The 22,314-nt window shown below is 40.9% G+C and overlaps 2 protein-coding genes across 2 annotated transcripts; one reads left to right on the plus strand and one right to left on the minus strand.

Annotated features, from left to right (window-relative positions):
* The first annotated feature begins 1,194 nt into the window (after nt 1-1,194).
* Nucleotides 1,195-16,390, plus strand: LOC141429227 (developmentally-regulated GTP-binding protein 2-like). The gene is made up of 9 exons (XM_074089500.1): nt 1,195-1,475; nt 1,551-1,711; nt 3,156-3,326; nt 5,201-5,344; nt 6,728-6,835; nt 10,051-10,208; nt 10,977-11,103; nt 11,839-12,034; nt 12,729-16,390. The coding sequence occupies exons 1-8, from the start codon at nt 1,412-1,414 to the stop codon at nt 11,998-12,000; spliced, it is 1,095 nt and encodes a 364-aa protein (XP_073945601.1). The 5' UTR covers nt 1,195-1,411; the 3' UTR covers nt 12,001-12,034; nt 12,729-16,390.
* Nucleotides 16,391-18,077: 1,687 nt separating this feature from the next.
* On the minus strand, nt 18,078-22,237 carry LOC141429234 (ER membrane protein complex subunit 3-like). Its single transcript, XM_074089509.1, is given in 6 exon segments — nt 18,078-18,473; nt 19,506-19,667; nt 20,477-20,594; nt 21,561-21,699; nt 21,919-21,978; nt 21,980-22,237. Coding segments are annotated over 6 exon segments (735 nt in total). The 5' UTR covers nt 22,066-22,237; the 3' UTR covers nt 18,078-18,303.
* Between the last annotated feature and the right edge of the window lie 77 nt (nt 22,238-22,314).

The raw sequence follows: 22,314 nt of genomic DNA on the forward strand, positions 1-22,314 counted from the left end.
CACGCACGAAGGGTTCCGTACCGTTATCTATACAACTAGATTAGACATTAGCAAAAAACGGCAATTAAATAAGAACTAAACGGCAACAAATAATTATTAATTTTTAAAACGAATATACAACTAAATATTCTATGAATATTTCAAGCGTCTACCTGTTGCAGTCATTAATATCGAGTAAAAAACGGCAAAAAAACACGTTTGTTGTATGGAGCCCCACTTAAATATTTATTTTATTTTGTTTTTAGTATTTATTATTAGAGCGATACGATAATCACGGTTCATGAGATCCAGCCTGGTGACACACAGACAAACAGTGGAGCCTTAGTAATAGGGTCCCGTTTTTATATTATTATTATATTTTTACCCTTTGGGTACGAGACCCTAAAAAGTTCTCTTATCAAGGGCACTTCACACACATTTTTCAGCTCCATTTCCTAAAAACTACACCCCACCCGCGCGAAGCCAGGGCGCGTCGGTGTAAATACATTTTTTGGTTAGATTGATATTTTTAATTTCGTAATCTTTTGACTGGAACGTCCGATTTAAATAATTAAAAAAGTAATCTTTAGGTATTGAAACAGATTTACTTGGATAAGGATTAATACAAAGGATGAATAAAGTGGTCTGATTTTAGTCGGCATTTTCATCAATTTGTAAAATGTAAGAAAGTAGCTATAATGACATAACTACAATAGTTGGACAAATGGTATCGCACTATAGGTATTTTTTTATATTCATATATTCTTTAATATTATAGAACATTTTTTGTTCTATCTTTAATATTTTCCGTAGCGCATGCGATGAAAGACATTTATGGCAATTTTTTTACACCTTGGGTTACATTACTGAAGTTTTGGTACGAATCCCTCATTTTTTTTTATTTAATATAGCTTGTCACTCACAGATAGTGTGGCTTCCCAACGCTGAAAGAATATTTTTAATCGGTCCAGTAGTTTCGGAACCTGTTCAATGCAAACAAACAAACAAAAATTCAAATCTTTCCTGTTTATAATATAAGTTTAGACTAGGAAATTCTTGAACAGAAGTAACAGACAGACAAAAGTTCGTTTTAGTATCAAATACTGGATCGTGAATGGTAAGCTTTTAAATGTTTTTTTTTAATTTGCACCGTTGGCAATGGCAAGCGCATGCCATCACTGTCAAAAGTGTCAAACAAATGTCACCCGTCACGTACTCACTCGGTCCAACCAACCGACATAACGTAGACAAGACTGTCTTTTCTCTACTCTAACCTAACCTAAAGAGCAACTGATTGTTTTTACCGGATCCTTCGTTATTTTTGCAACGAAATGCTTCTACTGTAGGATTTCTTCGCAATACTGTCACTGTTAGGTTTATAGGATAAAGTAGTTTTCGTTCTATTTTAAGCTTCCGCTAGTGTCTTAGAAACATGGGTATCTTGGAGAAGATATCTGAGATTGAGAAAGAAATAGCCAGAACTCAGAAAAATAAAGGTGATTGATATTAATTATACCACATTATCTCATTAATTTCAACATTCATGTGTTAATTTTATTGAAATTTGGCAGCTACCGAATACCACCTGGGTCTTTTGAAGGCGAAACTCGCCAAATACCGGTCACAGTTACTAGAGCCGTCCAAAAAGGGTGGCGACAAAGGCGAGGGGTTTGATGTGCTCAAGTCTGGAGATGCCAGAGTAGCATTAATTGGTTTTCCATCAGTGGGAAAGGTAAGTTGTGTTGTCACAACAATTTAACTCATTATAACCCAGTTTTATTTTATAGGGGAAAGTTAATAGTGTAAATGCTTTCAACCTCACATACTGTTTAGTTTTGACTATACTTTAATAACACAAGATGCATCCAGCGTGACAAGTCCCATAATATAATAATAATAATAATAAATATCACAGGACACTTCACACCAATTGACTTAATCCCAAAGTAAGCTTGTGTTATAGGTACTAGACAACAGATAAATTTACTTAATGAAAATTCATATTATTCACACAAATATCTGCCCTGATGGTGGATCTAACCTGGAAACTTAAGGTATATAGTTGTTGCAAGATTATCTCTTTATCATATTATATTTGTATCACAAATTGGAGTTTTGGATCTCAAACTAGACTAACCCCCTGTTTCACCATCCATAGATAAAAAAAACCTATTTCAAATCTGCAATCGGCTGTTCTAGCCATAATCAGATGGTTGGATTTTAATATTTAGGGTAATTTGTGCAGTGTTCCACTGAACACCATCGCCATATTAGGTATGGGCTTATTATTTATGGGATCAAATTTATTTGACAGAAAAATGTGATGCCGTCTCTATTTGTTTTGTTCAAATAGACAGAGACAACATCACATTTATCCATCAAATTTTTTGTTTTAAGTTAGTTTTTAGATTAGGTCCTCACTGAAAATCAACACCACAGCTTGCCGTGGCATTATGCTGAGTGGGAACCTGTTTAGCATCATGTATGTCTTGTATTTGTTCTATGTTGGTTTTTATGGTGTTAAATAAATGTATTTTTCATCTCTCCTGTTCGGAAAGTTTAATTTTGATGGGTAGCCAAGGAGCTTATATATACCTACAATACTGGAGGTTAAGCGAAGATCATCCGTTTGAAACAAGAAATTTTACTTTTAATATGTCACAAATATATTCCATCTCTTCCTTTAGTTAGGTTAAGAAAGAGATGGAAGTCATTCTTGAAATGTGAAAGAAAGAGATGGAATATATAAATAAGTAACAAAGGTCAAACTTTTTCATTCGGCGTTCAACCTCCAGTTTTGTATCTATATAAGCTTGGTTGTGTCGTGACCAACACAATTTTTTTTTATAGTCGGACGTGGCAAGTGGCCAGTGCGAAAAGGTTGGAGGTTGGATATCAGTAAATTTAATTTATTATTACTCTCTTGTTTTTTTGTAGTATTTTACTTGCCTCACAATCAAAATGAAAAGTAGATTGTCTAACTCGGGTGAAATTACCCATTTCCCCTCGAACTATTGGCTAGAAATATCTTGGGTGAAATGTGTCACTTTCCACCCTTGGTTATCAATCTACTATTCTTTCTTTCTTAGATATAGCGACATTCTAGGTCCAGTGAGAAAACATATGTCTCATTAAAAGATAAAAACCAAAATCATCAACTTATGTAATGTTTACAGTCAACATTGCTGTCAACACTGACCCACACACACTCAGAGGCGGCGAGCTATGAATTCACAACGCTGACATGCATCCCTGGTGTCATAGAGTACCGTGGGGCCAATATACAGCTGCTTGATCTGCCTGGAATCATTGAAGGCGCTGCCCAAGGCAAAGGTAGAGGGCGACAGGTGAGTTTCTGTAAAGTTATCATCATCATAATATCAGCCGTAGGACGTCCAGTCTTCCATTGTTGGACATGCCGATAGAGAGCTGTTGATAACTGATAACCCTAGACATGTGAAAGCGCTGCAGGTCTTCCAGAGGTAAAAGAGGAGGAATTGGTGGATGGTGAATAAAACAATAATTAAGGCATTTTTTTGTAAAATAAAATATTTGTAATGATAATCGAAAGTAATAACAGACAAATTACAATTTAAAAATAAAAGAATACAGTATTTATTTTCTTTTTGAAGACGATTTTTAAGGTTTTTTTTTTTTTATTTAAGAGCTCCCAAATTCGAGTGCGAAATTACATTTGAAATTTACTATGAGCTACAGCTCAGGGAGAAAGAAAACATTGTGAGGAAACCTAAACAAACCTGCGAACCAATTCAATGGAGTGTGTGAAGTTCCCAATCCGAACTGGGCTTGCGTGGGAACTATGACCCAAGTCCTCTCATTCTGAAAAGAGGCCTGTGCTCAGCAGTGGGAGGCTGGGATAATTATAACTTTCATACAATTAAAATTTACAAATCTATCTTTCTCTCATTCTTTTCATTAATTCACTTCTAAAAAGAAATTAATAATGTTGTCTGACGCCAATGACATGGTGGAAATGCGATCGGTTCACACGAGCGAGGAGCGTGCACTGAGACTGAGGCCAGTGGCTAGACGCTCTATCTCACTCTCGCCCGCCACGCTGCATGCTGCACGCCCCGCCGTTCGGTTCACACGAGCGAGGAGCGTGCACTGAGGCCAGTGGCTAGACGCTCTATCTCACTCTCGCCCGCCACGCTGCATTCTGCACGCCCCGCCGTTCGGTTCACACGAGCGACGAGCGTCCACTGAGGCCAGTCGCTGCACGCTCTATCTCACTCTAACCCGCCACGCTGCATGCTGCACGCCCTGCCGAACGCTCCGTTTCGAGCGTCCACTCAGGACTTAAGCCGAGTTTAGACTTGCAAGAAAAATCGTGTAAGTTACATTACATCGCGGTGCTCGATTGACCACTACAAACTCGTTGGCTTTACGGCCTCGCAACGTAATGTAGACATGGGTAATCTCAACTCCGCGAAGTGATCTGACTCACTAGATCCAGCTCCGGTGTCGGTATCGAATCCGCTTATTGAATCCGACTCCTTTATTGACTCCGGTTCTTTCGAGCGATTATTAATTTATCTATGGCCGATGCGGCCCGGCTCGGTTCGGTAGGTACCAAGGTCAATGTACTGAACTGAAGTACCGATTCGTTTCGTCCTTTTAATGTTGAAAAATTCTAAATTGTGTATTTTTTAAAGAACTATGAGCTACTTTAAGAACCTACTAGTTTTCTGTTTGACTATTTGAAGCTTGAAAACAGTGTTAAATATGCGTCGCCCGCTCCGGTCATATTATATTGTGTTTTAATTCTATCTCATTTCTTTCCAATATAACCGAGCGAGAAGTCCGTCCGAGTACCGACGTAGGTACCGGCTCACTCAGCGCCCGACCAAACGTAATAAGATCCGATCCGAGCCGAGAGTGAAAGCGGAGCGAGTGAGTGTGACGGCGATCACGAGCCGCTCGATCCGGCCGGACTTGGTCGGAGTTAGTAACTCCGGAGTCGATAAGATTTGAAAGGAGTCATTAAGGATTCGGATCCGATTGAGGATCTGACTCTTTTGAATCTTCAGATCCGGATTTACCCATCTCTAACGTAATGCAACTTGCACGATTTTTCTTGCAAGTCTAAACTCGGCTTTACACTTAACGCGGCCGCCGCGCTAGCCAATGCTCGATGGTTTGCCGCGCAAAGTCGATACACAGCTAATAGACAACAGCTTGAATCATGTTTTAATTCCAGGTGATAGCAGTAGCACGGACAGCAGACTTGGTGCTGATGATGTTGGACGCCACAAAGCCCTATGTGCACCGCCAGCTGCTGGAGAAAGAGTTGGAGAGTGTTGGCATCCGGCTTAACAAAGCCAAGCCTAATATATATTTTAAGGTACAGTTAAACAATAATCTAATGTGCAATGAGGGCTATCGCGAATGAATTCGCAACTAGAGGCGCTAGTGTAGCGTGAGGTCTCCGAAATGTCAAATCTCATAGTTTTTGGGTGAGCTACGCGGGTTTATTAAAAATAAGAATTTTTTTGTGAATATTTTGCACAACCTGAAATTAATTATGGCAATTATGCGTTACGGGGCAATGAATGTCTGTGTTTTGAGACAGTTTTGTCTTTCGGAAACTTTTGTCCTCCCTTTTTTTCCGAACAAAACGGGACTAAGCAACACTGTGGTTGCTGGATATTTTTATGGTACGGGTTTAAGTTGTTTTAAATATGATTTTAATCTAAACTTGATCACCTAGAGTGTTCAAAGCCTCAAAAAAAAAAAAAAGAAAAAAAAAAAAAACTAAACTTTGTTTTAACGCCCGTAATAACAGACTCTGAAAGCCACACTTAAAAACCTCACGCAACAGTGCGCCATCTAGTGAGACAAAAAACGATAGCCCTCATTGTACTGAATAATCCTTTCCATTCGTGTTTTCTCGGAAACGGTCGTATTCGTCATGCTACTTCAGTCAGCCTCAGTATCCTTAAGACAGTGAAAGTAATAATTAACAGTCCCCAGTACGCTCGCGTCCCCATACAAACGTAGTTTCGTTCTAATTTACAAGCAGCACTACAGATCAAAGCCGTGGTGGCCGAGTGGTTTGACATATGGCCTCTCAAGCAGAGGGTCATGGGTTCAAACCCCGACTCGCACCTCTGAGTTTTTCGAAATTCATGTGCGGAATTACATTTGAAATTTACCACGAGCTTTACGGTGAAGGAAAACATCGTGAGGAAACCTGCACAAACCTGCGAAGCAATTCAATGGTATGTGTGAAGTTCCCAATCCGCACTGGGCCCGCGTGGGAACTACTGCCCAAGCCCTCTCATTCTGAGGGGAGGCCTGTGCCCTGCAGTGGGACGTATATAGGCTGGGATGATGATGATGACTACAGATCAAAACGCAACTTTGCAACTATAATGGGAGCAGCCATTACAATGCTTATAATTAGGTTTGGTTAAAATAAAATGTAACGGGAAAAAACAATAACGAATTTCCATTTCTTATACAAAACTTAAAATTAATGTGATTTTATTTTGTTACATTGAATATGAAAGAAATCTAATTATAAGCATCAAAAAACTGCTCCCATTATAGTCTCAGTTTTATTTTGTTTCAGTGTGTTGTTTGTAAATAAGAACAAAACAACTTTTGTATGAAAATGCGATCAGCGGCGAGCGTACTGGCGACTCTTAATGTAAGATTAAGACTAGATAAGATTTTCCTTTTCTACTAGCAACGCCTTCATACAATCTTTTTTTTTTTATTACAGCAAAAGAAAGGCGGTGGTCTGTCATTTAACTCAACATGCCAGCTCACTAAAGTGGACGAAAAATTGGTGCAGATGATCCTACACGAGTACAAGATATTCAATGCAGAGGTAAATTTCGACATATAATGTACTCTACTCATTTTGTTGAGAAGCACGAATAGTAGATTATTGTCGTGGCCTGGAAGTAGGCAATTGCTGGCTGAGTATGAGTATTAAACGGACGAGCTTGCGAGTCCGTTTAACTAATACGAAGTAGACGTGTGCGCCGCGCCGACCCGCCGCCGCCGCCGCCATTTTTTCGCCGCCGCCGCCGCCGATCAGCGTATCGGCGTAAAATCGGCGCGAGTTCAAAATGTTTTCTATACTGAATTTCTGACTTTCGAAGCATTCTATATTTTACTACAATGAATCATTATTAGTCATTGGTTACATCATCATCATCTCAGCCATAGATCGTCCACTGTTGGACATAGGCCTTCCCCGTAGACATCCAGTTGCTTGGGTTGGCAGCGACTTGCATCCACCGTGAACCCGCGGCTTTAACCAAGTCATCGCTCCATCTCGTTGGTGGACGTCCTGCTGCGCTTGCCGATCCGCGGTCTCCGCTCCAGAACTTTTCGGCCCCAACGGTCATCTGTTCTCCGTGCTATATGGCCTGCCCATTGCCACTTCAACGAGCTATTTCGCTTGGCTATGTCGGTGACCCTTCTATGTATCTCCTCATTTCTGATTCGATCCCGTAGAGAAACCCCAAGCATAGCTTCCATAGCTCGCTGAGCAACTCTGAGCCTATTTATAAGGCATATAGTGAAGCACAACGTCTCGGATCCATATGTCATTACTGGCAACTGGCAACACACATTGGTTAAAGACTTTTGTCTTAGGACACTGAGGAATTTTGTACGAAAAGACGTTGCGGAGTTTCCCAAACGCTGACAATCCGGGTTGGATTCGACGATTGACCTCCTTCTCGAAGTTGGACTTACCTAATTGGACGGTTTGTCCTAGGTATCATACGCGTCAACAACTTCAAGAACCAAATTCTCCACCAAAATAGGGGTAGGCACCACATGGACATTCGACATGACCTTTGTCTTGTCCCTGTTCATTTTGAGGCCCACCCGTTGGGAGACTCGATTGAGGCCTTGGAGCATCGTGCTGAGTTCTTCCATCGACTTTGCCATGACCACCACGATATCATCGGAAAACCGAAGGTGAGTGATGTTGTATTCGCCGTTGATATTGATGCCTAGTCCTTTCCATTCCAGAAGCTTGAAGGCGTCTTCCAAACCGGCAGCAAACAGTGTCGAAGATATGACATCTCCCTGTCTTACGCCTCTTTTCAAGGGCATCAGGCATCAGGGCAGGGGGGCCTTTGAACTCTGCTCCTGTACTCGGACCGACACAGTGGCATTTTTATACAAACACTTCAACACTTCGATATATCAATAGTCGATACGATACGGCATCGTTGGAGAGACTAACACCGCCCACGTTTCGACCGAATCAAAGGCTTTCTCGTAGTCCACAAACGCTAGACATAGCGGCAAGTTATACTCTTCGTTCTTCTGTATGACCTGCCGCAGCGTATGAATGTGGTCTACGGTAGCCTTTTCGGAACCCGGCTTGTTCGGTTGGCTGGAAGCTATCGACCCTGCATTCGAGACGATATAAAATGACCCTGGAAAGCAGCTTATAAACATGGCTCAACAGCGAGATGGACTTGTAGGTCTTCAATAGGGTGTTATCGCCCTTCATGAAGGAAGAACAACAGCATAACGCTCTTGCTCCACGCTTCTGGCGTTGTGCCTTCGAGCAAGACGGAATTAAAGAGCCTCTGAAGGACTTTAAGAGCCGGTGACCCACCCGCCTTCCGAAGCTCTGACGTAATTCCGTCCTCACCCGGCGCCTTGTTGTTCTTAAGCTGTTTCAGGGCCATCCTTATCTCGTACAGACTGATGTCCGGGATATCTTCTGTATAGTGACGGGTCAGTTTGGCTCTTGGGTCTTGAGTCGCCGCGCTGAAAACAGGCTTAGTGACCGACTCGTAGAGCCGTCCATAGAACTCCTCGATTTCCCTCAACACTTCCGCTTTAGTCCACGCTACACTGCCATCATCTCTCTTCAACTTTGTCATTTGGTTTTGCCCAATAGACATATCTCTTGCGAACACTTTAGAGCCTTTATTCCACTCTATCGTATCTTTAACACGAGCAGTATTAAAGGTACGAATATCGTGTCGCAAGGATTTCGAAATTTGTCTATTCAGCATCATCGGGAGACTGCAGTCGAACGAAGCGAGCGTCGTTCAGCCATAAGTTACTCATACATACATAGGGTATACTCCGAGAGCTTCCGAGTTCTACTGGTACGGTGAATCTTAAAGAAGAGAAGAAGAAAAAAGGTCCCGTTTAAGTCCAAAACGGGTGGACAAAATGATATTTGTCCGTGACAATTACAGCCGCTGCAAGGCGTCAATTAAAGCTTCATTGTCTGTACATTTTATCTAATCTTGTTATAAAAAATTAGTCTACAAATTAAACAGTTCTATTTAAAATCTCCGCGCCGAAATCACGCCGAAACACGCCGCCGCCGCCGATTTTTGACCGGCGCCCCCGCCGTAGATTTTAGCATCGGCGCACACGTCTAATACGAAGCCAGCAATTGCTATTCCAGCCGAGACTAATATAAAGCTTTTCTCAAAAATGGTGAATAATTCTGAAATAGAATACTTTTCTCAAAATATATTATAAAATTTAATTTATTCCAATATTTTTCTTATGCTTTCCCGCCTTTTTCATTAAAAATAAACTGGTGGTGTATTTTTCCACCGAAAACACCACAAGCTATTTCAGACCCAATAGAAAAAGTCCGGAGTTCCAACAAAATATCTGATACCGGCCATTAGACTTGGCTGTATACGACTTGTGCCAACATTTCCATGGCCTTTTTAACTTAAAAAAAAATGCGACTGATTGCAGGCGCGCTAATTCATTATTGTCGAGCTAGCGCGCCTGCAATCTTTTTAACTTTTTAATTTTTCGCTGACCATAAACTATGCACTTCACCTTCTGATATGTAAAGAATAATGTCAACTTTTACGGACATTTTTGAGAAAAGGTTATTTACGCACAAGGGGAATTACTTGTTTGCACAGTCGTTCATTCCGGGTCGATAAATTCAGGTCGTATTTTAACTGCACCCCTGTTCCCAGCCAGATGGAGCAGAAAGCATAACCACTAAAAAAAAAACATAACGGCGTTTATCCGCTCTGCCATTACGGGAGCTATCCAATGTAGACTGTAAGCTTAATTCTTATGCAGGTGCTGTTCCGCGAAGACTGCACAGCTGACGACCTGATCGACGTGATCTTAGCGAACCGCGTGTACCTTCCCTGTATCTACGTGTACAACAAGATTGATCAGATCTCCATACAGGAGGTGGACAGGATAGCCAGGGAGGCCAACTCTGTCGTCGTCAGGTTAGTGACGACCATATATTTCATGATCATCATCAGCCAGAAGACATCCATCGTTGAACTAAGGACTTCTTTAGAATGCAACAATGAATGAGAACTGGCCACCGTTTGCAGGTGGTAGGACCTTGTGCAAGGTCCGCCCGGATTGCTACCACCATCTTGCTCGCTAATCCTGCCGTGAAGCAGCAGTGCTTGCACTGTTGTGTTTCGGCGTGGAGAGTAAGACAGCCGGTGAAATTACTGGCACGTGAGGTATCCCATCTTAGGCCTCTAGGTTGGCAACGCGTCTGCAATACCCCTGGTGTTGCAGATGTTTATGGGCGGTGGTGATCTCTTACCATCAGGAGACCCATTTGCTCGTTTGCCATCCAGTCAAATAAAAAAAAAATAAAAAAAAATAAACCTGCATCCATCGGTTGCCCGCAAGTTTCGCCATGTCTTCAATTCATGTAGTGGGATGCCTGCCAACGCTGCGTCTTCCAGTTCGTGGTCGCTACCATAAATTTATATTTACACGAAACCTGACAATTATGCGTAGTTCTGATGAAAATACAATGAAATGGTACCATCGAGTTGATCTGATGATGGAGCTGGCTTAGGTAGTGCCACCAGAGCCGTGTAATGACAGCGAGATTTTGACATTCAGTCATTCATTTCATTCACTCTTCTTTTATGCATTCAGTTCTTCATGTAATGTAGCTGTGTGTGTAATCATTCACTTTGCTTACTTTGGTGTCAACTGTCCCACGATATTTATTAATTTATTTGCAGTTGCAACATGAAGCTGAACCTGGACTTTCTGCTGGAGACCCTGTGGGAGTACCTGGCGCTGATCCGCGTGTACACCAAGAAGCCCGGCCAGCCGCCCGACTTCGACGACGGACTCATCCTGCGCAAGGTTACACGACTAATACTACAGTTTTATTAATTCGAGTTAACACTTGACAGATGGGCGTGCCTTCAATTTTCAACTTTGACGTCATACAAATAAAGCCATTTTTAGTATACCGCTAACCACGTTTACAGATTATGTAAAAACTATTTTATTTGTATGACGTCAAAGTTGAAAATTGACTGAAGGTACGCCCATCTGTCAAGTAATCGTACTGTAACAGGGACACAAATCGTCGATGATACTGCAATGCAAAGGCAAACAACGGCTAACGCATAAAGCCCGGTCCACATTTATCTGTCGTGTTGTGTCGTGACGCATCAGAACGGTATCGGTTTCATACATTTTATATGGTTGCGTTCACATTTATACACAAGTTCAGCGTTTGTTATTTCGAGATTTTATCCCTATCCCGTGGGAATAGGTATAGGGATAAAAAGTAGCCTATGTGTTATTCCACTAACATTTCCAAATTTCATCCAAATCTGTTAAGCCGTTTTAACGTAAAGGAGTAAGGGATCATCCATAAACAATAATATAATTAGTCACACATTTAGTCCCCCCCCCCCCCCCCAAGTGTGAATCCCGCTAAATGGGAGTCAGGCAGTTTGTTATACCGGAACAAAGTAATGGTGTGTGACGTACTTTATGGATGGCCCCTAACAAACATACACACATACATACAAACTTTCGGATTTATAATCTTGGTAGGATTTTGTCATGCATGATTGTTGTGCACAGGGTGTAACGATAGAGCACGTCTGCCACTCGATCCACCGCACACTCGCCGCCCAGCTAAAGTACGCCCTCGTCTGGGGCACCAGCACCAAGTACTCGCCGCAGCGCGTCGGCATCGGCCACTCCGTCGCCGACGAAGACGTCGTGCAGCTCATTAAGAAGTAGACAGCCGGGGTATAGCGTGATAATAACTAGTGAGGTAACTCGGCGCTCGGTCGTCACGGCAACTACGAGGCATAGCATGCGTGGCGTGCATTGGGTCAATGGGGAAATGTCTGAAAAATTTAGAAACGATTGAAAATTTTTATATCAATAGGATATACCTTTCTAATGGACAGAAAAAAATATCAAATTTTTAAGTAGCATCAATTAATTTAAAAAAATGAAAGAGTTTTCTTTACCGCCAAATTACGACATAAAAGCTCATGTCAGTTTCTATGGGCGTGTACATGAAAAACAGGGTCGGTATTTCCATGTCAGTATTATTCGGCTCGGTAAAGAGTGTCACCTGTCAAAACGATCGAGTCAAAGACACATAAATTCTTTTTTAATGTTTTTTTATTCTGGACTATGGAACAACCCGTAACCGACCTGACTGTCGTAATTTGGCGGTAAAGAAAACTTTCATTTTTTTCAATTAATTGATGCTACTTAAAAATCTGATATCTTTTTCTGTTAATTAGAAAGGTTATTCCTATAAAAAAAAAGAGTTTCAAGCGTTTTTAAAATTTTCATCCATTCCCCATTCCAGGGTGGCAGCTTGGAGCTGGCGGCGCGCAGCTGCGGCGCGAGTTCGCGCTGCCTACCCTCGAATAGACCCAATGCACGCCGCTGAGTGTGGTAAACAACCAATCAAAAATATATTCTTAGAAATGTGAAATGTTTTTTCACAGGCCCTCCAGCTTGACCTTTGGTGCGGTGGGACAGAGTGCGCTCATTAATAGAAATTATTACGCTATGACTGTTATGTTATGACAAAAACAATTGATTGACGCAAGAGAGATAGAGCAAGTTGTAAACGATTGTAAACCTAAATCAAGTCTTTAAAGGTGGCATTTGCACGTGTTGAAATTCTTTCCTCAGATTTGTATAAGTCCGTTTCATCTGAACTCTAATCTACGCCTGCTTTGTCCTTGATGCAAAACTTCTTATACTGTGGGAATTTTACAAAATCCGTCCGTATTCCTTGTTTACATCGTAAAGAGAGCCTCTGTTAAATTTCAGCGTGACTGGGCGGATCGTTTGTGCTGGTCATCAATGAGTCAATCAGTCAGAATTTTTCTTTAAAAATCTTTTTACACATATAAATTTTGCAGGTGGTAGGACCTTGTGCAACGTCTGCTCGGATTGCTACCACCATCTTGCTCGCTAATCCTGCCGTGAAGCAGCAGTGCTTGCACTGTTGTGTTTCGGCGTGGAGAGTAAGACAGCCGGTGAAATTACTTGAGGTATCCCATCTTAGGCCTCTAGGTTGGCAACGCATCTGCAATACCCCTGGTGTTGCAGATTTTTATGGGCGGTGGTGATCTCTTATCATCAGGAGACCCACTTGTTCGTTTGCCATCCAAACGAATAAAACATTTTTTTTTTCCTTTTTTTCTCGGACAGGCGTATTTTTTTACACTTACTACTTACTGGTTAAGTTAGAGCCATATCACAGTGACGATTTTGAGGAGAGTTGAAAGCGAAGCGAGCGAGCAACGCTTTCGTCGCGAGCGCGCAGCAATAACGCCCTTATCACACTTACGTACGAGCGTGATTTCTATACATATATAGGTCGCGACGAACTTGTTGCGTGATCGCCTTCATACAAAATACGCTCGCTACTCGCAAGTGCAATAAGGGCCTAATATTAGGGCGTATTCGGTGCTGTACGCGGCTAACTCGCTGCGCGCTCGCAGCCATATCGAGCTTCAAGATGCGACTTTGATTTGAGGATCTTTATACGTGCAAATGCTAACAGTAGATCATAATTTGATGATTCCGTTTGTTTACGTTCTGTAATGCTAGGAGTAGTTTCTTTATAATAGACTTAAAATGCTGCTGACATATTTAGTCTAAACCTTGTTTAGATCATAGAACCTATGTATCTGATTTGTTCCATCACGAAGCGCGCCCTTCATTTTATGAGTAGTACCTGGGCGACTGAGCTTTGCTCGGGATAAAACTCGATTATAAGCGTTTTCCCAGAGATAAGACCAAGCTAGATCGATTTGTCATCCCCGAAAACCCCCACTTACCAAATTTCATCGAAATCGTTGGAGCCTTTTCTTTCGGATTATATAATTATATTACTTTCTCAACTAGCTTACTGAAGGTAATTGAGAAAGCGAGATAAATACGAAATTAACCGACAAAACACGATGGAAAACCAACACCAGATCTGTAATGTGATGCGCCTTCGTGAGTGTACAGGTCTGTACTCGCTGCCTAATGGTTGGAATACTATCATTACATTAACCTATTGGTACTATTGGCTTTGTGTATAAGGAACTGCCAATCAGAGTCAGTAAATTTAATGCAGTAATTTCTTATTTAGTTTTTTGTAATGCTATAGCATTATAATGCCTTGATTACACGTACCTGGCAAACGAGCGACAGTAAAATGTTTCTCGGCCGAGACAGTGATGTAAGGAGTTTTGTTAAGCGCTCGCTCGCTCGCTATGTTTATACGCACCGAGTACCTACTCGGCCGAGAGCACTGCCTCGATCGTTTACTCGGTACGTGTAATCAAGGTTTAAGGGTGGGATGAAATTGGTAAGTATTTATTTAATTTATCAGAGTAGGGTAAACTGAACTGAGGCCGTAAGGCCGAGGCCGCACTACGGCTAAACCGCCGCGGTTTTAAACCACGGACTTTGTGAATCAAGTAAACTAATGCAAGCGGCCGCACTGGCGGTTTTAAGTTTACTTTTATAAAAAACCGGCCAAGAGCGTGTCGGACACGCCCGAAATAGGGTTCTATAGCCATTACGAAAAAAATAAGTAATATTTTTCGAAGGATTTCGTATTTTGTACGGAATATTCCAAGTTTAGGTATATTTTACCTTAGGCTGCTATGTACGTACTCTTAAACTACTAATAATTCTCAAGAAAACTTAACCGTTATAGTTTTCCTTGTAAGTTTGATATACTTACCCCTCCTGAGCATGTCATCTATAACGCACAATGCCTAGGTAGCAAAATGCCTAAAACGAATGTCTAAAACGCAATATGCCTGATAAGCAAATTACATTAATCTCATATCACCTATGATTTAAGACATCTAAAACGCAAAATGCCTAATAAGCAAATTACATTCATCTCATATCGCCTATGATTTAAGAGATCTAAAACGCAAAATACCTGCATGGCAAAATGATTAAACCTCTGGTTGCCTTAGCTGTATAATGTCTAAAACGCAATATGCCTGATAAGCAAATTACATTAATCTCATATCGCCTATGATTTAAGACATCTAAAACGCAAAATGCCTGCATGGCAAAATGATTAAACCTCTGGTTGCCTTAGCTGTATAATGTCTAAAACGCAAATTACGATTAGGGTTTTTCGGTTTTAGCTGTACTGATTTAAGTAATTTGCAAAGCAGACATAATGCATTTCGGGCATTTTGCACCTAAGACTTAATGCGATTTAGGTAATTTGCAAAGCAGACATAATGCATTTCGGGCATTTTGCCACTAAGACTTAATGCGATTTAGGTAATTTGCAAAGCAGACATAATGCATTTCGGGCATTTTGCACCTAAGACTTAATGCGATTTAGGTAATTTGCAAAGCAGACATAATGCGTCTAAGGCAATAAGATACTTCGGCATTTTGCGTTTTAGATGACCAGCTCAGGAGGGATTAAAAGACCTATCTAACGATACCCCACACTACAAGGTTGGATGAGAAAAAAAAAAACACCCCCACTTTACGTCTAAAGGAGGTACCCTAAAAAAATTTTTTTTTAATTTTTTTATTGTACCATTTTGTCAGTACAGTTTACATATATATTCGTGAAAAAATTACTGCTTTCTAGCATTGATAGTCCCTGAGCAAAGCCGCGGATGGACAGACAGACAGACATGGCGAAACTAAATAAGGGTTCCATTTTTGCCATTTTGGCTACGGAACCCTAAAAAGTCACGCGGTTAAAAACCGCGGCGCTTTAAGGTAGGCGTCCACTTATCCGCATCGTACGCTTCGGACGTATCGGATTTGTGGCTTTGTATAGAAATGTGCGATGCTTACGATGCGGACAGGTGGACGCACTTATATGAGTTTCTATACAAAGAATACTACGATCCGTTGCGTGCGATGCGTCCGATGCGTACGATACCGACAAGTGGACGTTTACCCTTAGCCGCAGTGCGGCATCGGCGTATTGTCTAACGCGCGGGTGATCGTGACTGCATTCATTATCTCATTCTGTTCTACCCTCACTAGACCGTTGAGTGATGAGGGCGATTGTGGTTCTGAGTGTTTTAAACAATATGGCCTCTGTCGTTGGCATTCCTGAAGGAATCAGCATTTAAAAGTACCTTATATTCAGTGGCGTAGCTAGGTAACCTAGGGCCCTGGGGCAAATAAAAAAATGGGGCCCACTGCTATCAAAACTGGAAAGGTTTTTTGAAGTAAAATCATTATATATACAAATACTTTAAAAATGCTAAGCAACTTTATCATCAGCTGATGCTTTATAGCTATAAAGCAGAATTTCGAGGGCCCCCTGAGCTTGAGGGCCCCGGGGCACTGCCCCGCCTAGCCCCTTGGTAGCTACGCCACTGCTTATATTGATGAGACAGTGATTTATGAAGTAAGAAGTTCTTGACCCTACTAATTTATAATTCTATGGTGCTATCGTTACTGAACCAACATTTAAGTTGCTCTGGTTTATATTAACCTTTTGAACGCCACAGTCGGCAAAACACGACAGCTGAAGATCGTGCTATAGGATAGGTGTCATGTCGGCATTTCATTCAGAATGTTTTTTTTTTGTCGTCTGTGGCCGACCATTCAAAAAAAGGCTGAAGCTAGACGAGCATCATTTTTTTGAGTTGCGAGTCGCGTAATTTTGGTTTCATACAAAGGTCCAGACAAGGACAGTCGAGTGCAAAAATATGGAGTTCTCTAACCCTTCAAAAATATGTACTTACCACAAACTCTTATTCCGACGTACCTATACCGCCGTGGTAACCATATTTTTGAGTGGTTCGAATACTTGGATACATATTTTTGCACTTGACCGTACAACTCATTTTGAGTTGCCGTGCGGCACAAACTGGACTTTAGTCACAATAAATACTACTACAGTATTAAACGAACGAACGAGTAGTTAGTATAAAACGGAATGGAGCTGAAATTACGCAACTTTCAACTCAACTCTCGTCACTGACTTGACCCTTAGGCCGCTTAGACCCCTAGATAGATAGAAATTATGGCCAGCCTTAGCACACTTTCTCAGAATATTTCTAGCAGTCAATTAGCCAATTAGGGCTATCGAGTCTGAAGTTACGAAGCGAACTTCGATTTATTAATTTCGGAGTAATCCCCAGGCGGTCTTTGCGGAATCTTCGATCAGTACCCCTTAGTGTAAGTTTTCGGTTACAAAATACGTCTCGATCGCGTTCGCGTTTAAGTCTCACTTTATATGCAAACATGAACAGCGCCTCTAGCGGACCGTTTGCGATGTTCGTGTTTCCATACAATTGAGATTTTGACGCGACGCGATCGAGACGTATTTTTGTAACCGAAAACTTACACTAAGGGTACAGAGGCGTTATTGTCTAACACACTCACGATCGTTTAAACCATTTCTTTCTATAACACGGTATAAGACGAGGGTAGGAGATGATGCATGCGATCGCGAACGCGTCAGCGCGTTAAGCCCGGTTTAGACCTGCAAGAAAAATCGTGCAAGTTGCATTACATTGCGAGGCCGTAAAGCCAACGAGTTTGTAGTGGCCAATCGAGCGCCGCAATGTAATGCAACTTGCACGATTTTTCTTGCAAGTCTAAACTGGGCTTATGATTATAACAATACGGCCTCAGCTGTCGTTGCGCAAACGCCCTAAGTACCTTTAGTACTGAAACTCGTGAGCAATAAACATAAAACCTACAAGATTTGTCGTTGATGTATATACTCAATTATAATTTTGCAATGGAATAAATACTTTTTTAAAAGCATACTGTTGTTTTACTTCGTGAGCAACGTAAGCATAGCGTACCTACACTCGAACTACAGAAAATAAAACACGTTATTCTTAATTAACAAATGTATTATATTGTATCCATATACCAATAAAGTCTTATATAACTATGGTTGTAATAAATACAAATTGCAGCTAAAGCCTGTAAGGCTAGAGAAATGAAAACTAAAGTGCCATCAAATTATCCATTCATTCATAACTCGGTGACTGTACATGCATGACCCAGGATATTAGTCACGTAGGCACCAGTCTGTTAAATGCAGACACTCTAGCTTCACTTGGCAACCTCAGCCAGCAGTTCTGACTCAACCCCAGCCAGTGCCCACCGGTGCTCCGTGATCTCCAGGGCTTCCCACTCGGCCTTGAACGCGGCTTTCGGGTCCGGGGGCATCGCCATGGCCGCTCCTGACATCTGCTCCTGCATTATCTTGGATTGGTCGGCGGCTGTGGAAGTGAAAAGGAGAATCAGACCAAACAAGGAGGATTATTACTGTTGCTGGCAAAACAAAGTTTTAGGTTGGCAGAACATTTTTCATTGCCACTTACTTCCATTCTCATAAATTTAAACCGCTGAGATTATAGGAACATGAAATTTATGCGCGGCCCTGCAACGTGCCACACTCCGGCGCCGCGCCGTGTCTAGTTAAGACGCCGTGCCATGATGTGGCCAGGCTCTTAACCTGTCCTCTCCCAGAGGCACAAATTTGTGCCCAAAATCCTTCGATCCTGTTATCCTGGGAGATGACAGATTAAAACATGCACACATTCATTTCATTCATTCTCATTTTATGCAATCAGTTCTTCTTGTAGCTGTCTGTGTTAGCATTCACTTTAACCACAGTACAAAAAAGGAGCAGTATATATACCGTCTCGGCAGCGTCCTTGATATAATTACCTACGCCGGCTCGGTGCACGATCGCGCGATAGGGCTGCCTACTCCACTAACTGTCACTCTTCAGTTATGTATTTGATTTGATAATGTCACATGAAATTTACAGTAGGGAAAGGATTAGGAGCTTTAGGAAATTATGGAAGGAATGGACTAAGTCGTGTTTAACAAAAATGCATTTTAAGTTATTTTAATTAACTACAAAATGTATTAAACGGTTTTATTTGGCTTCATCACTACGTATATTTGTTACCTACCTGAGATGTGCGAAGCTTTATTATTGACTTTAAGAGTATAAAAAATAAAAAAATCACATTCTGATAAATAACTTAGATACGTTTTTATTATATTATATTATCCGTACACCGAACATACTGTTTAAATCGTTTGTGACATATTAAGGTCGTAATAAATGCGCGTGAGTCCGTACGTACTCGCGGAGCACTCGCGACTGATGGTTGTCGAGGTATGCTGAGAATTAGTGGCGCGTAGGTGTAACTCGCGTTCCGGCCGTTTGTATGAAGACGTTATACTGCTCCTTTTTTGTACTGTGCTTCAACTTAGCCCCAATTAATATCAAAGCTTACCATTATTCTCTCCGAGCACAAGAGTGTAGATGGTGCGGAGTCCAAACACATTAAGGAAGTACCAGGAGGCGGAAGAGACCCAGGACGCGTCCAGGTAGGTCAACTCCACGCCGCGCTGCAGCATTGGCTTGAAGCGGAGCGTCAGCGGGGACGGGACCTTAGCTGATCACAAAAAGATCTACATAGTTCACAATTCAATTCTGATGTCAAAAAAATGTAATTCTGATAAATGTGATGTTTACATTTTCATTAAAATGGTCTGATATAGGGTATAGTTAGGGTTGCTATATCGACAGTTAAGAATCAATAACACCTAACTATTATGCTAAAAGATGGTAGATAGACGGTATTGGTTCTTAACCCTCGATATGTCCCTGGGACTGTCTCCATATTTAGGTTTGTGTCACATATTGTTACTTGTCCTCCAGTTTATTAATATATACCTATAAAAGATACTTATTTATGCAGTAATAAAGCTAGTATTTACAGCATGGAATTTAGCTCTCTCCTAGAAGTGGTGTCCCAGTTTATTATATTCGCCAGGCACTAATAAAGTCCCATTTTAGTTCCCAACACTTATGGCAACCCCAGGTATAGTAGTGATGGTTTTATTTTGTAAACTAGCCATTACCCGCAACTCCATCTGTGCAGAATATGTTATCTCTATCCTGCGGGAACTATGCAATTTTCCAGGATAAAAATATACTATGTCCCTTTCACAATAAAAAAAAAGAAAACTGTTTCATTTAAAATGCTATGAATTATCTGTTAAGGTGGGTTACACCAAGACATGGTACAAAGTGATGTGGCACATTTCATTGAATGAATATGTCAAAGAGTACTCAATTCGCATCATGCCATGTTTAGTGTGAACTTACCCTATCTTCTCATACATAGCAATCTTTTGAAATTCAGATGATGACCTTTCTATTTGATCTAAGGAAGAGATAAACTGTTCTGGAATGACTCACTTGTCAGAAATCCACTGAACATCCAATTGATCCATCCTCCAATGATAATCATAGGCAGTACATTGGTGACATTCCCCTTCAGCATGTCTGTCATCATACTGGGGTCAGTCATGGGGTTCTGAAGGAAGAAAAATATTATTTGTGTTTCTATGTGGTACAGTGGCATGCTATCATAATAATTTGGTTCTTAATGAGTTGCCTAAATTTTTCACATAACATCAGTGATGACAAGTATGGCATAAACATCTGCACAAACAAATTTTTGCACATGATCAGAATTAAACCATCACCTTTGTGTGGGATTTGCCAGAAGGTAGAAGACAGTTCCCATTTGTTGTTGGAATGTATCCGGAACTCAGACTTAAGAAGAAGAGTTATTGGGGGTTTAGGTCCCGTGCACAATGGCCAAGTCAATTGTTGGCTCTCAAAGCCAACATCTATGTGACAAAGCCACTTTTTTGATGTGTCCCTTGTGTAGGGAAATTAGTAGGGATGGGCCGAAATTCGTTTTACATTTGGTTTGACCGAATTTCGGCAGCTTGAGCCAAACTTCGGCATTCGGCGAAATTCGGTTGAAATGCCGAACATTCGGCACTACAAAAAAAGAACCTAGGTACTTGTACTATTTCGACTGAAATTAATAGAAACCATTATGTTTGTCCTAGCAGTAAAATATGCCACAAAAATTAAATAAACTTAAACATACCTATTCTTTTAATAAACATTTTGATTGCATTCTTATATTGAATAAAAAAAAGTGTGGTTTACAATTTTGACAAACTAAACATTGAGAAACATGAAGTATTTTAAATTATTTAGGGTGTTGTCAACAATCAAATTTAACAATCTTTTTATCTATCTGATTTTTTTTAATTTACTGGAGGCAGGTTTTGAACCGAAGTTCAACTGAAATTTGGCCGAATTATTTATTTTCTCCTGAATGTTCAGCTAAAGTTTGTATTCGGTTCAAAGCACATTCGGCCCATCTCTAGAAATTAACCTTTTTTAATAATTTATTGAATCAGACATATTAATGAGCAATATCAAGGTTGTCAAGACTTTGCATTAATAAGTTCATCTGTACCTGTGATGCAGGAGCCCTCTTCTGTACTTTGAAGTATCCAGTCTCCTCATTGTTGAACCAATGGCGGCGCATCGCGAATGACTGCTTCGGCAGGTACTTGCCATTCTCACGCAGCAGCCGCGCTCTGATCATCACTTGACTGAAATCCAGCAACTCATAATAGTAATTTATTTGTCACTATGACAGTAAATATTTCAAATGAGTTTTAACATGATTCGGAATATAGGATAGTATTCTTCGTTATTAACGTGAGAAATGACCAAGCGACTACAATTTTGAGGTTTGAATTATTGATAAAGTTTAGTACTTATTTCACATGTTTTAGAAATCATAAAAATTGGTGAACCGTTGCATTTACCTGTCTTGCACTTGAAGTAATTCAATTTTCTTCTGAGAAGACAGTATAATTGAACATAGTGGCGCACAATCCCAACAAAAAGGTGATTATTACTATGGGAAGAAACACCCATCCTCGTATGTTGGGATCTAACAATAACTCGGCCATTGTGTCAAGCTAATTTGTTAGTTAATACAACTGCTAAGTGACTAGGTGAATGTACTCTATGCTAGGTGATATTCACTGCTATGCTTAAATTTCACAAGGAAAACTGATCGATTCAATTCGAGTCTCGTCGATCACATTTTATGGCAATCACAATACAATCACTGACAGTGACATAACGAATTGACGACACGACATCACAGTGTAGCCATGTCCTCAACCAAGAAAATCTCTATTACAGTCTAAAAATAT

This window comes from Choristoneura fumiferana, chromosome 6, assembly GCF_025370935.1.
Source record: "Choristoneura fumiferana chromosome 6, NRCan_CFum_1, whole genome shotgun sequence".
Classification (NCBI taxonomy): Eukaryota; Metazoa; Arthropoda; class Insecta; order Lepidoptera; family Tortricidae; genus Choristoneura; species Choristoneura fumiferana.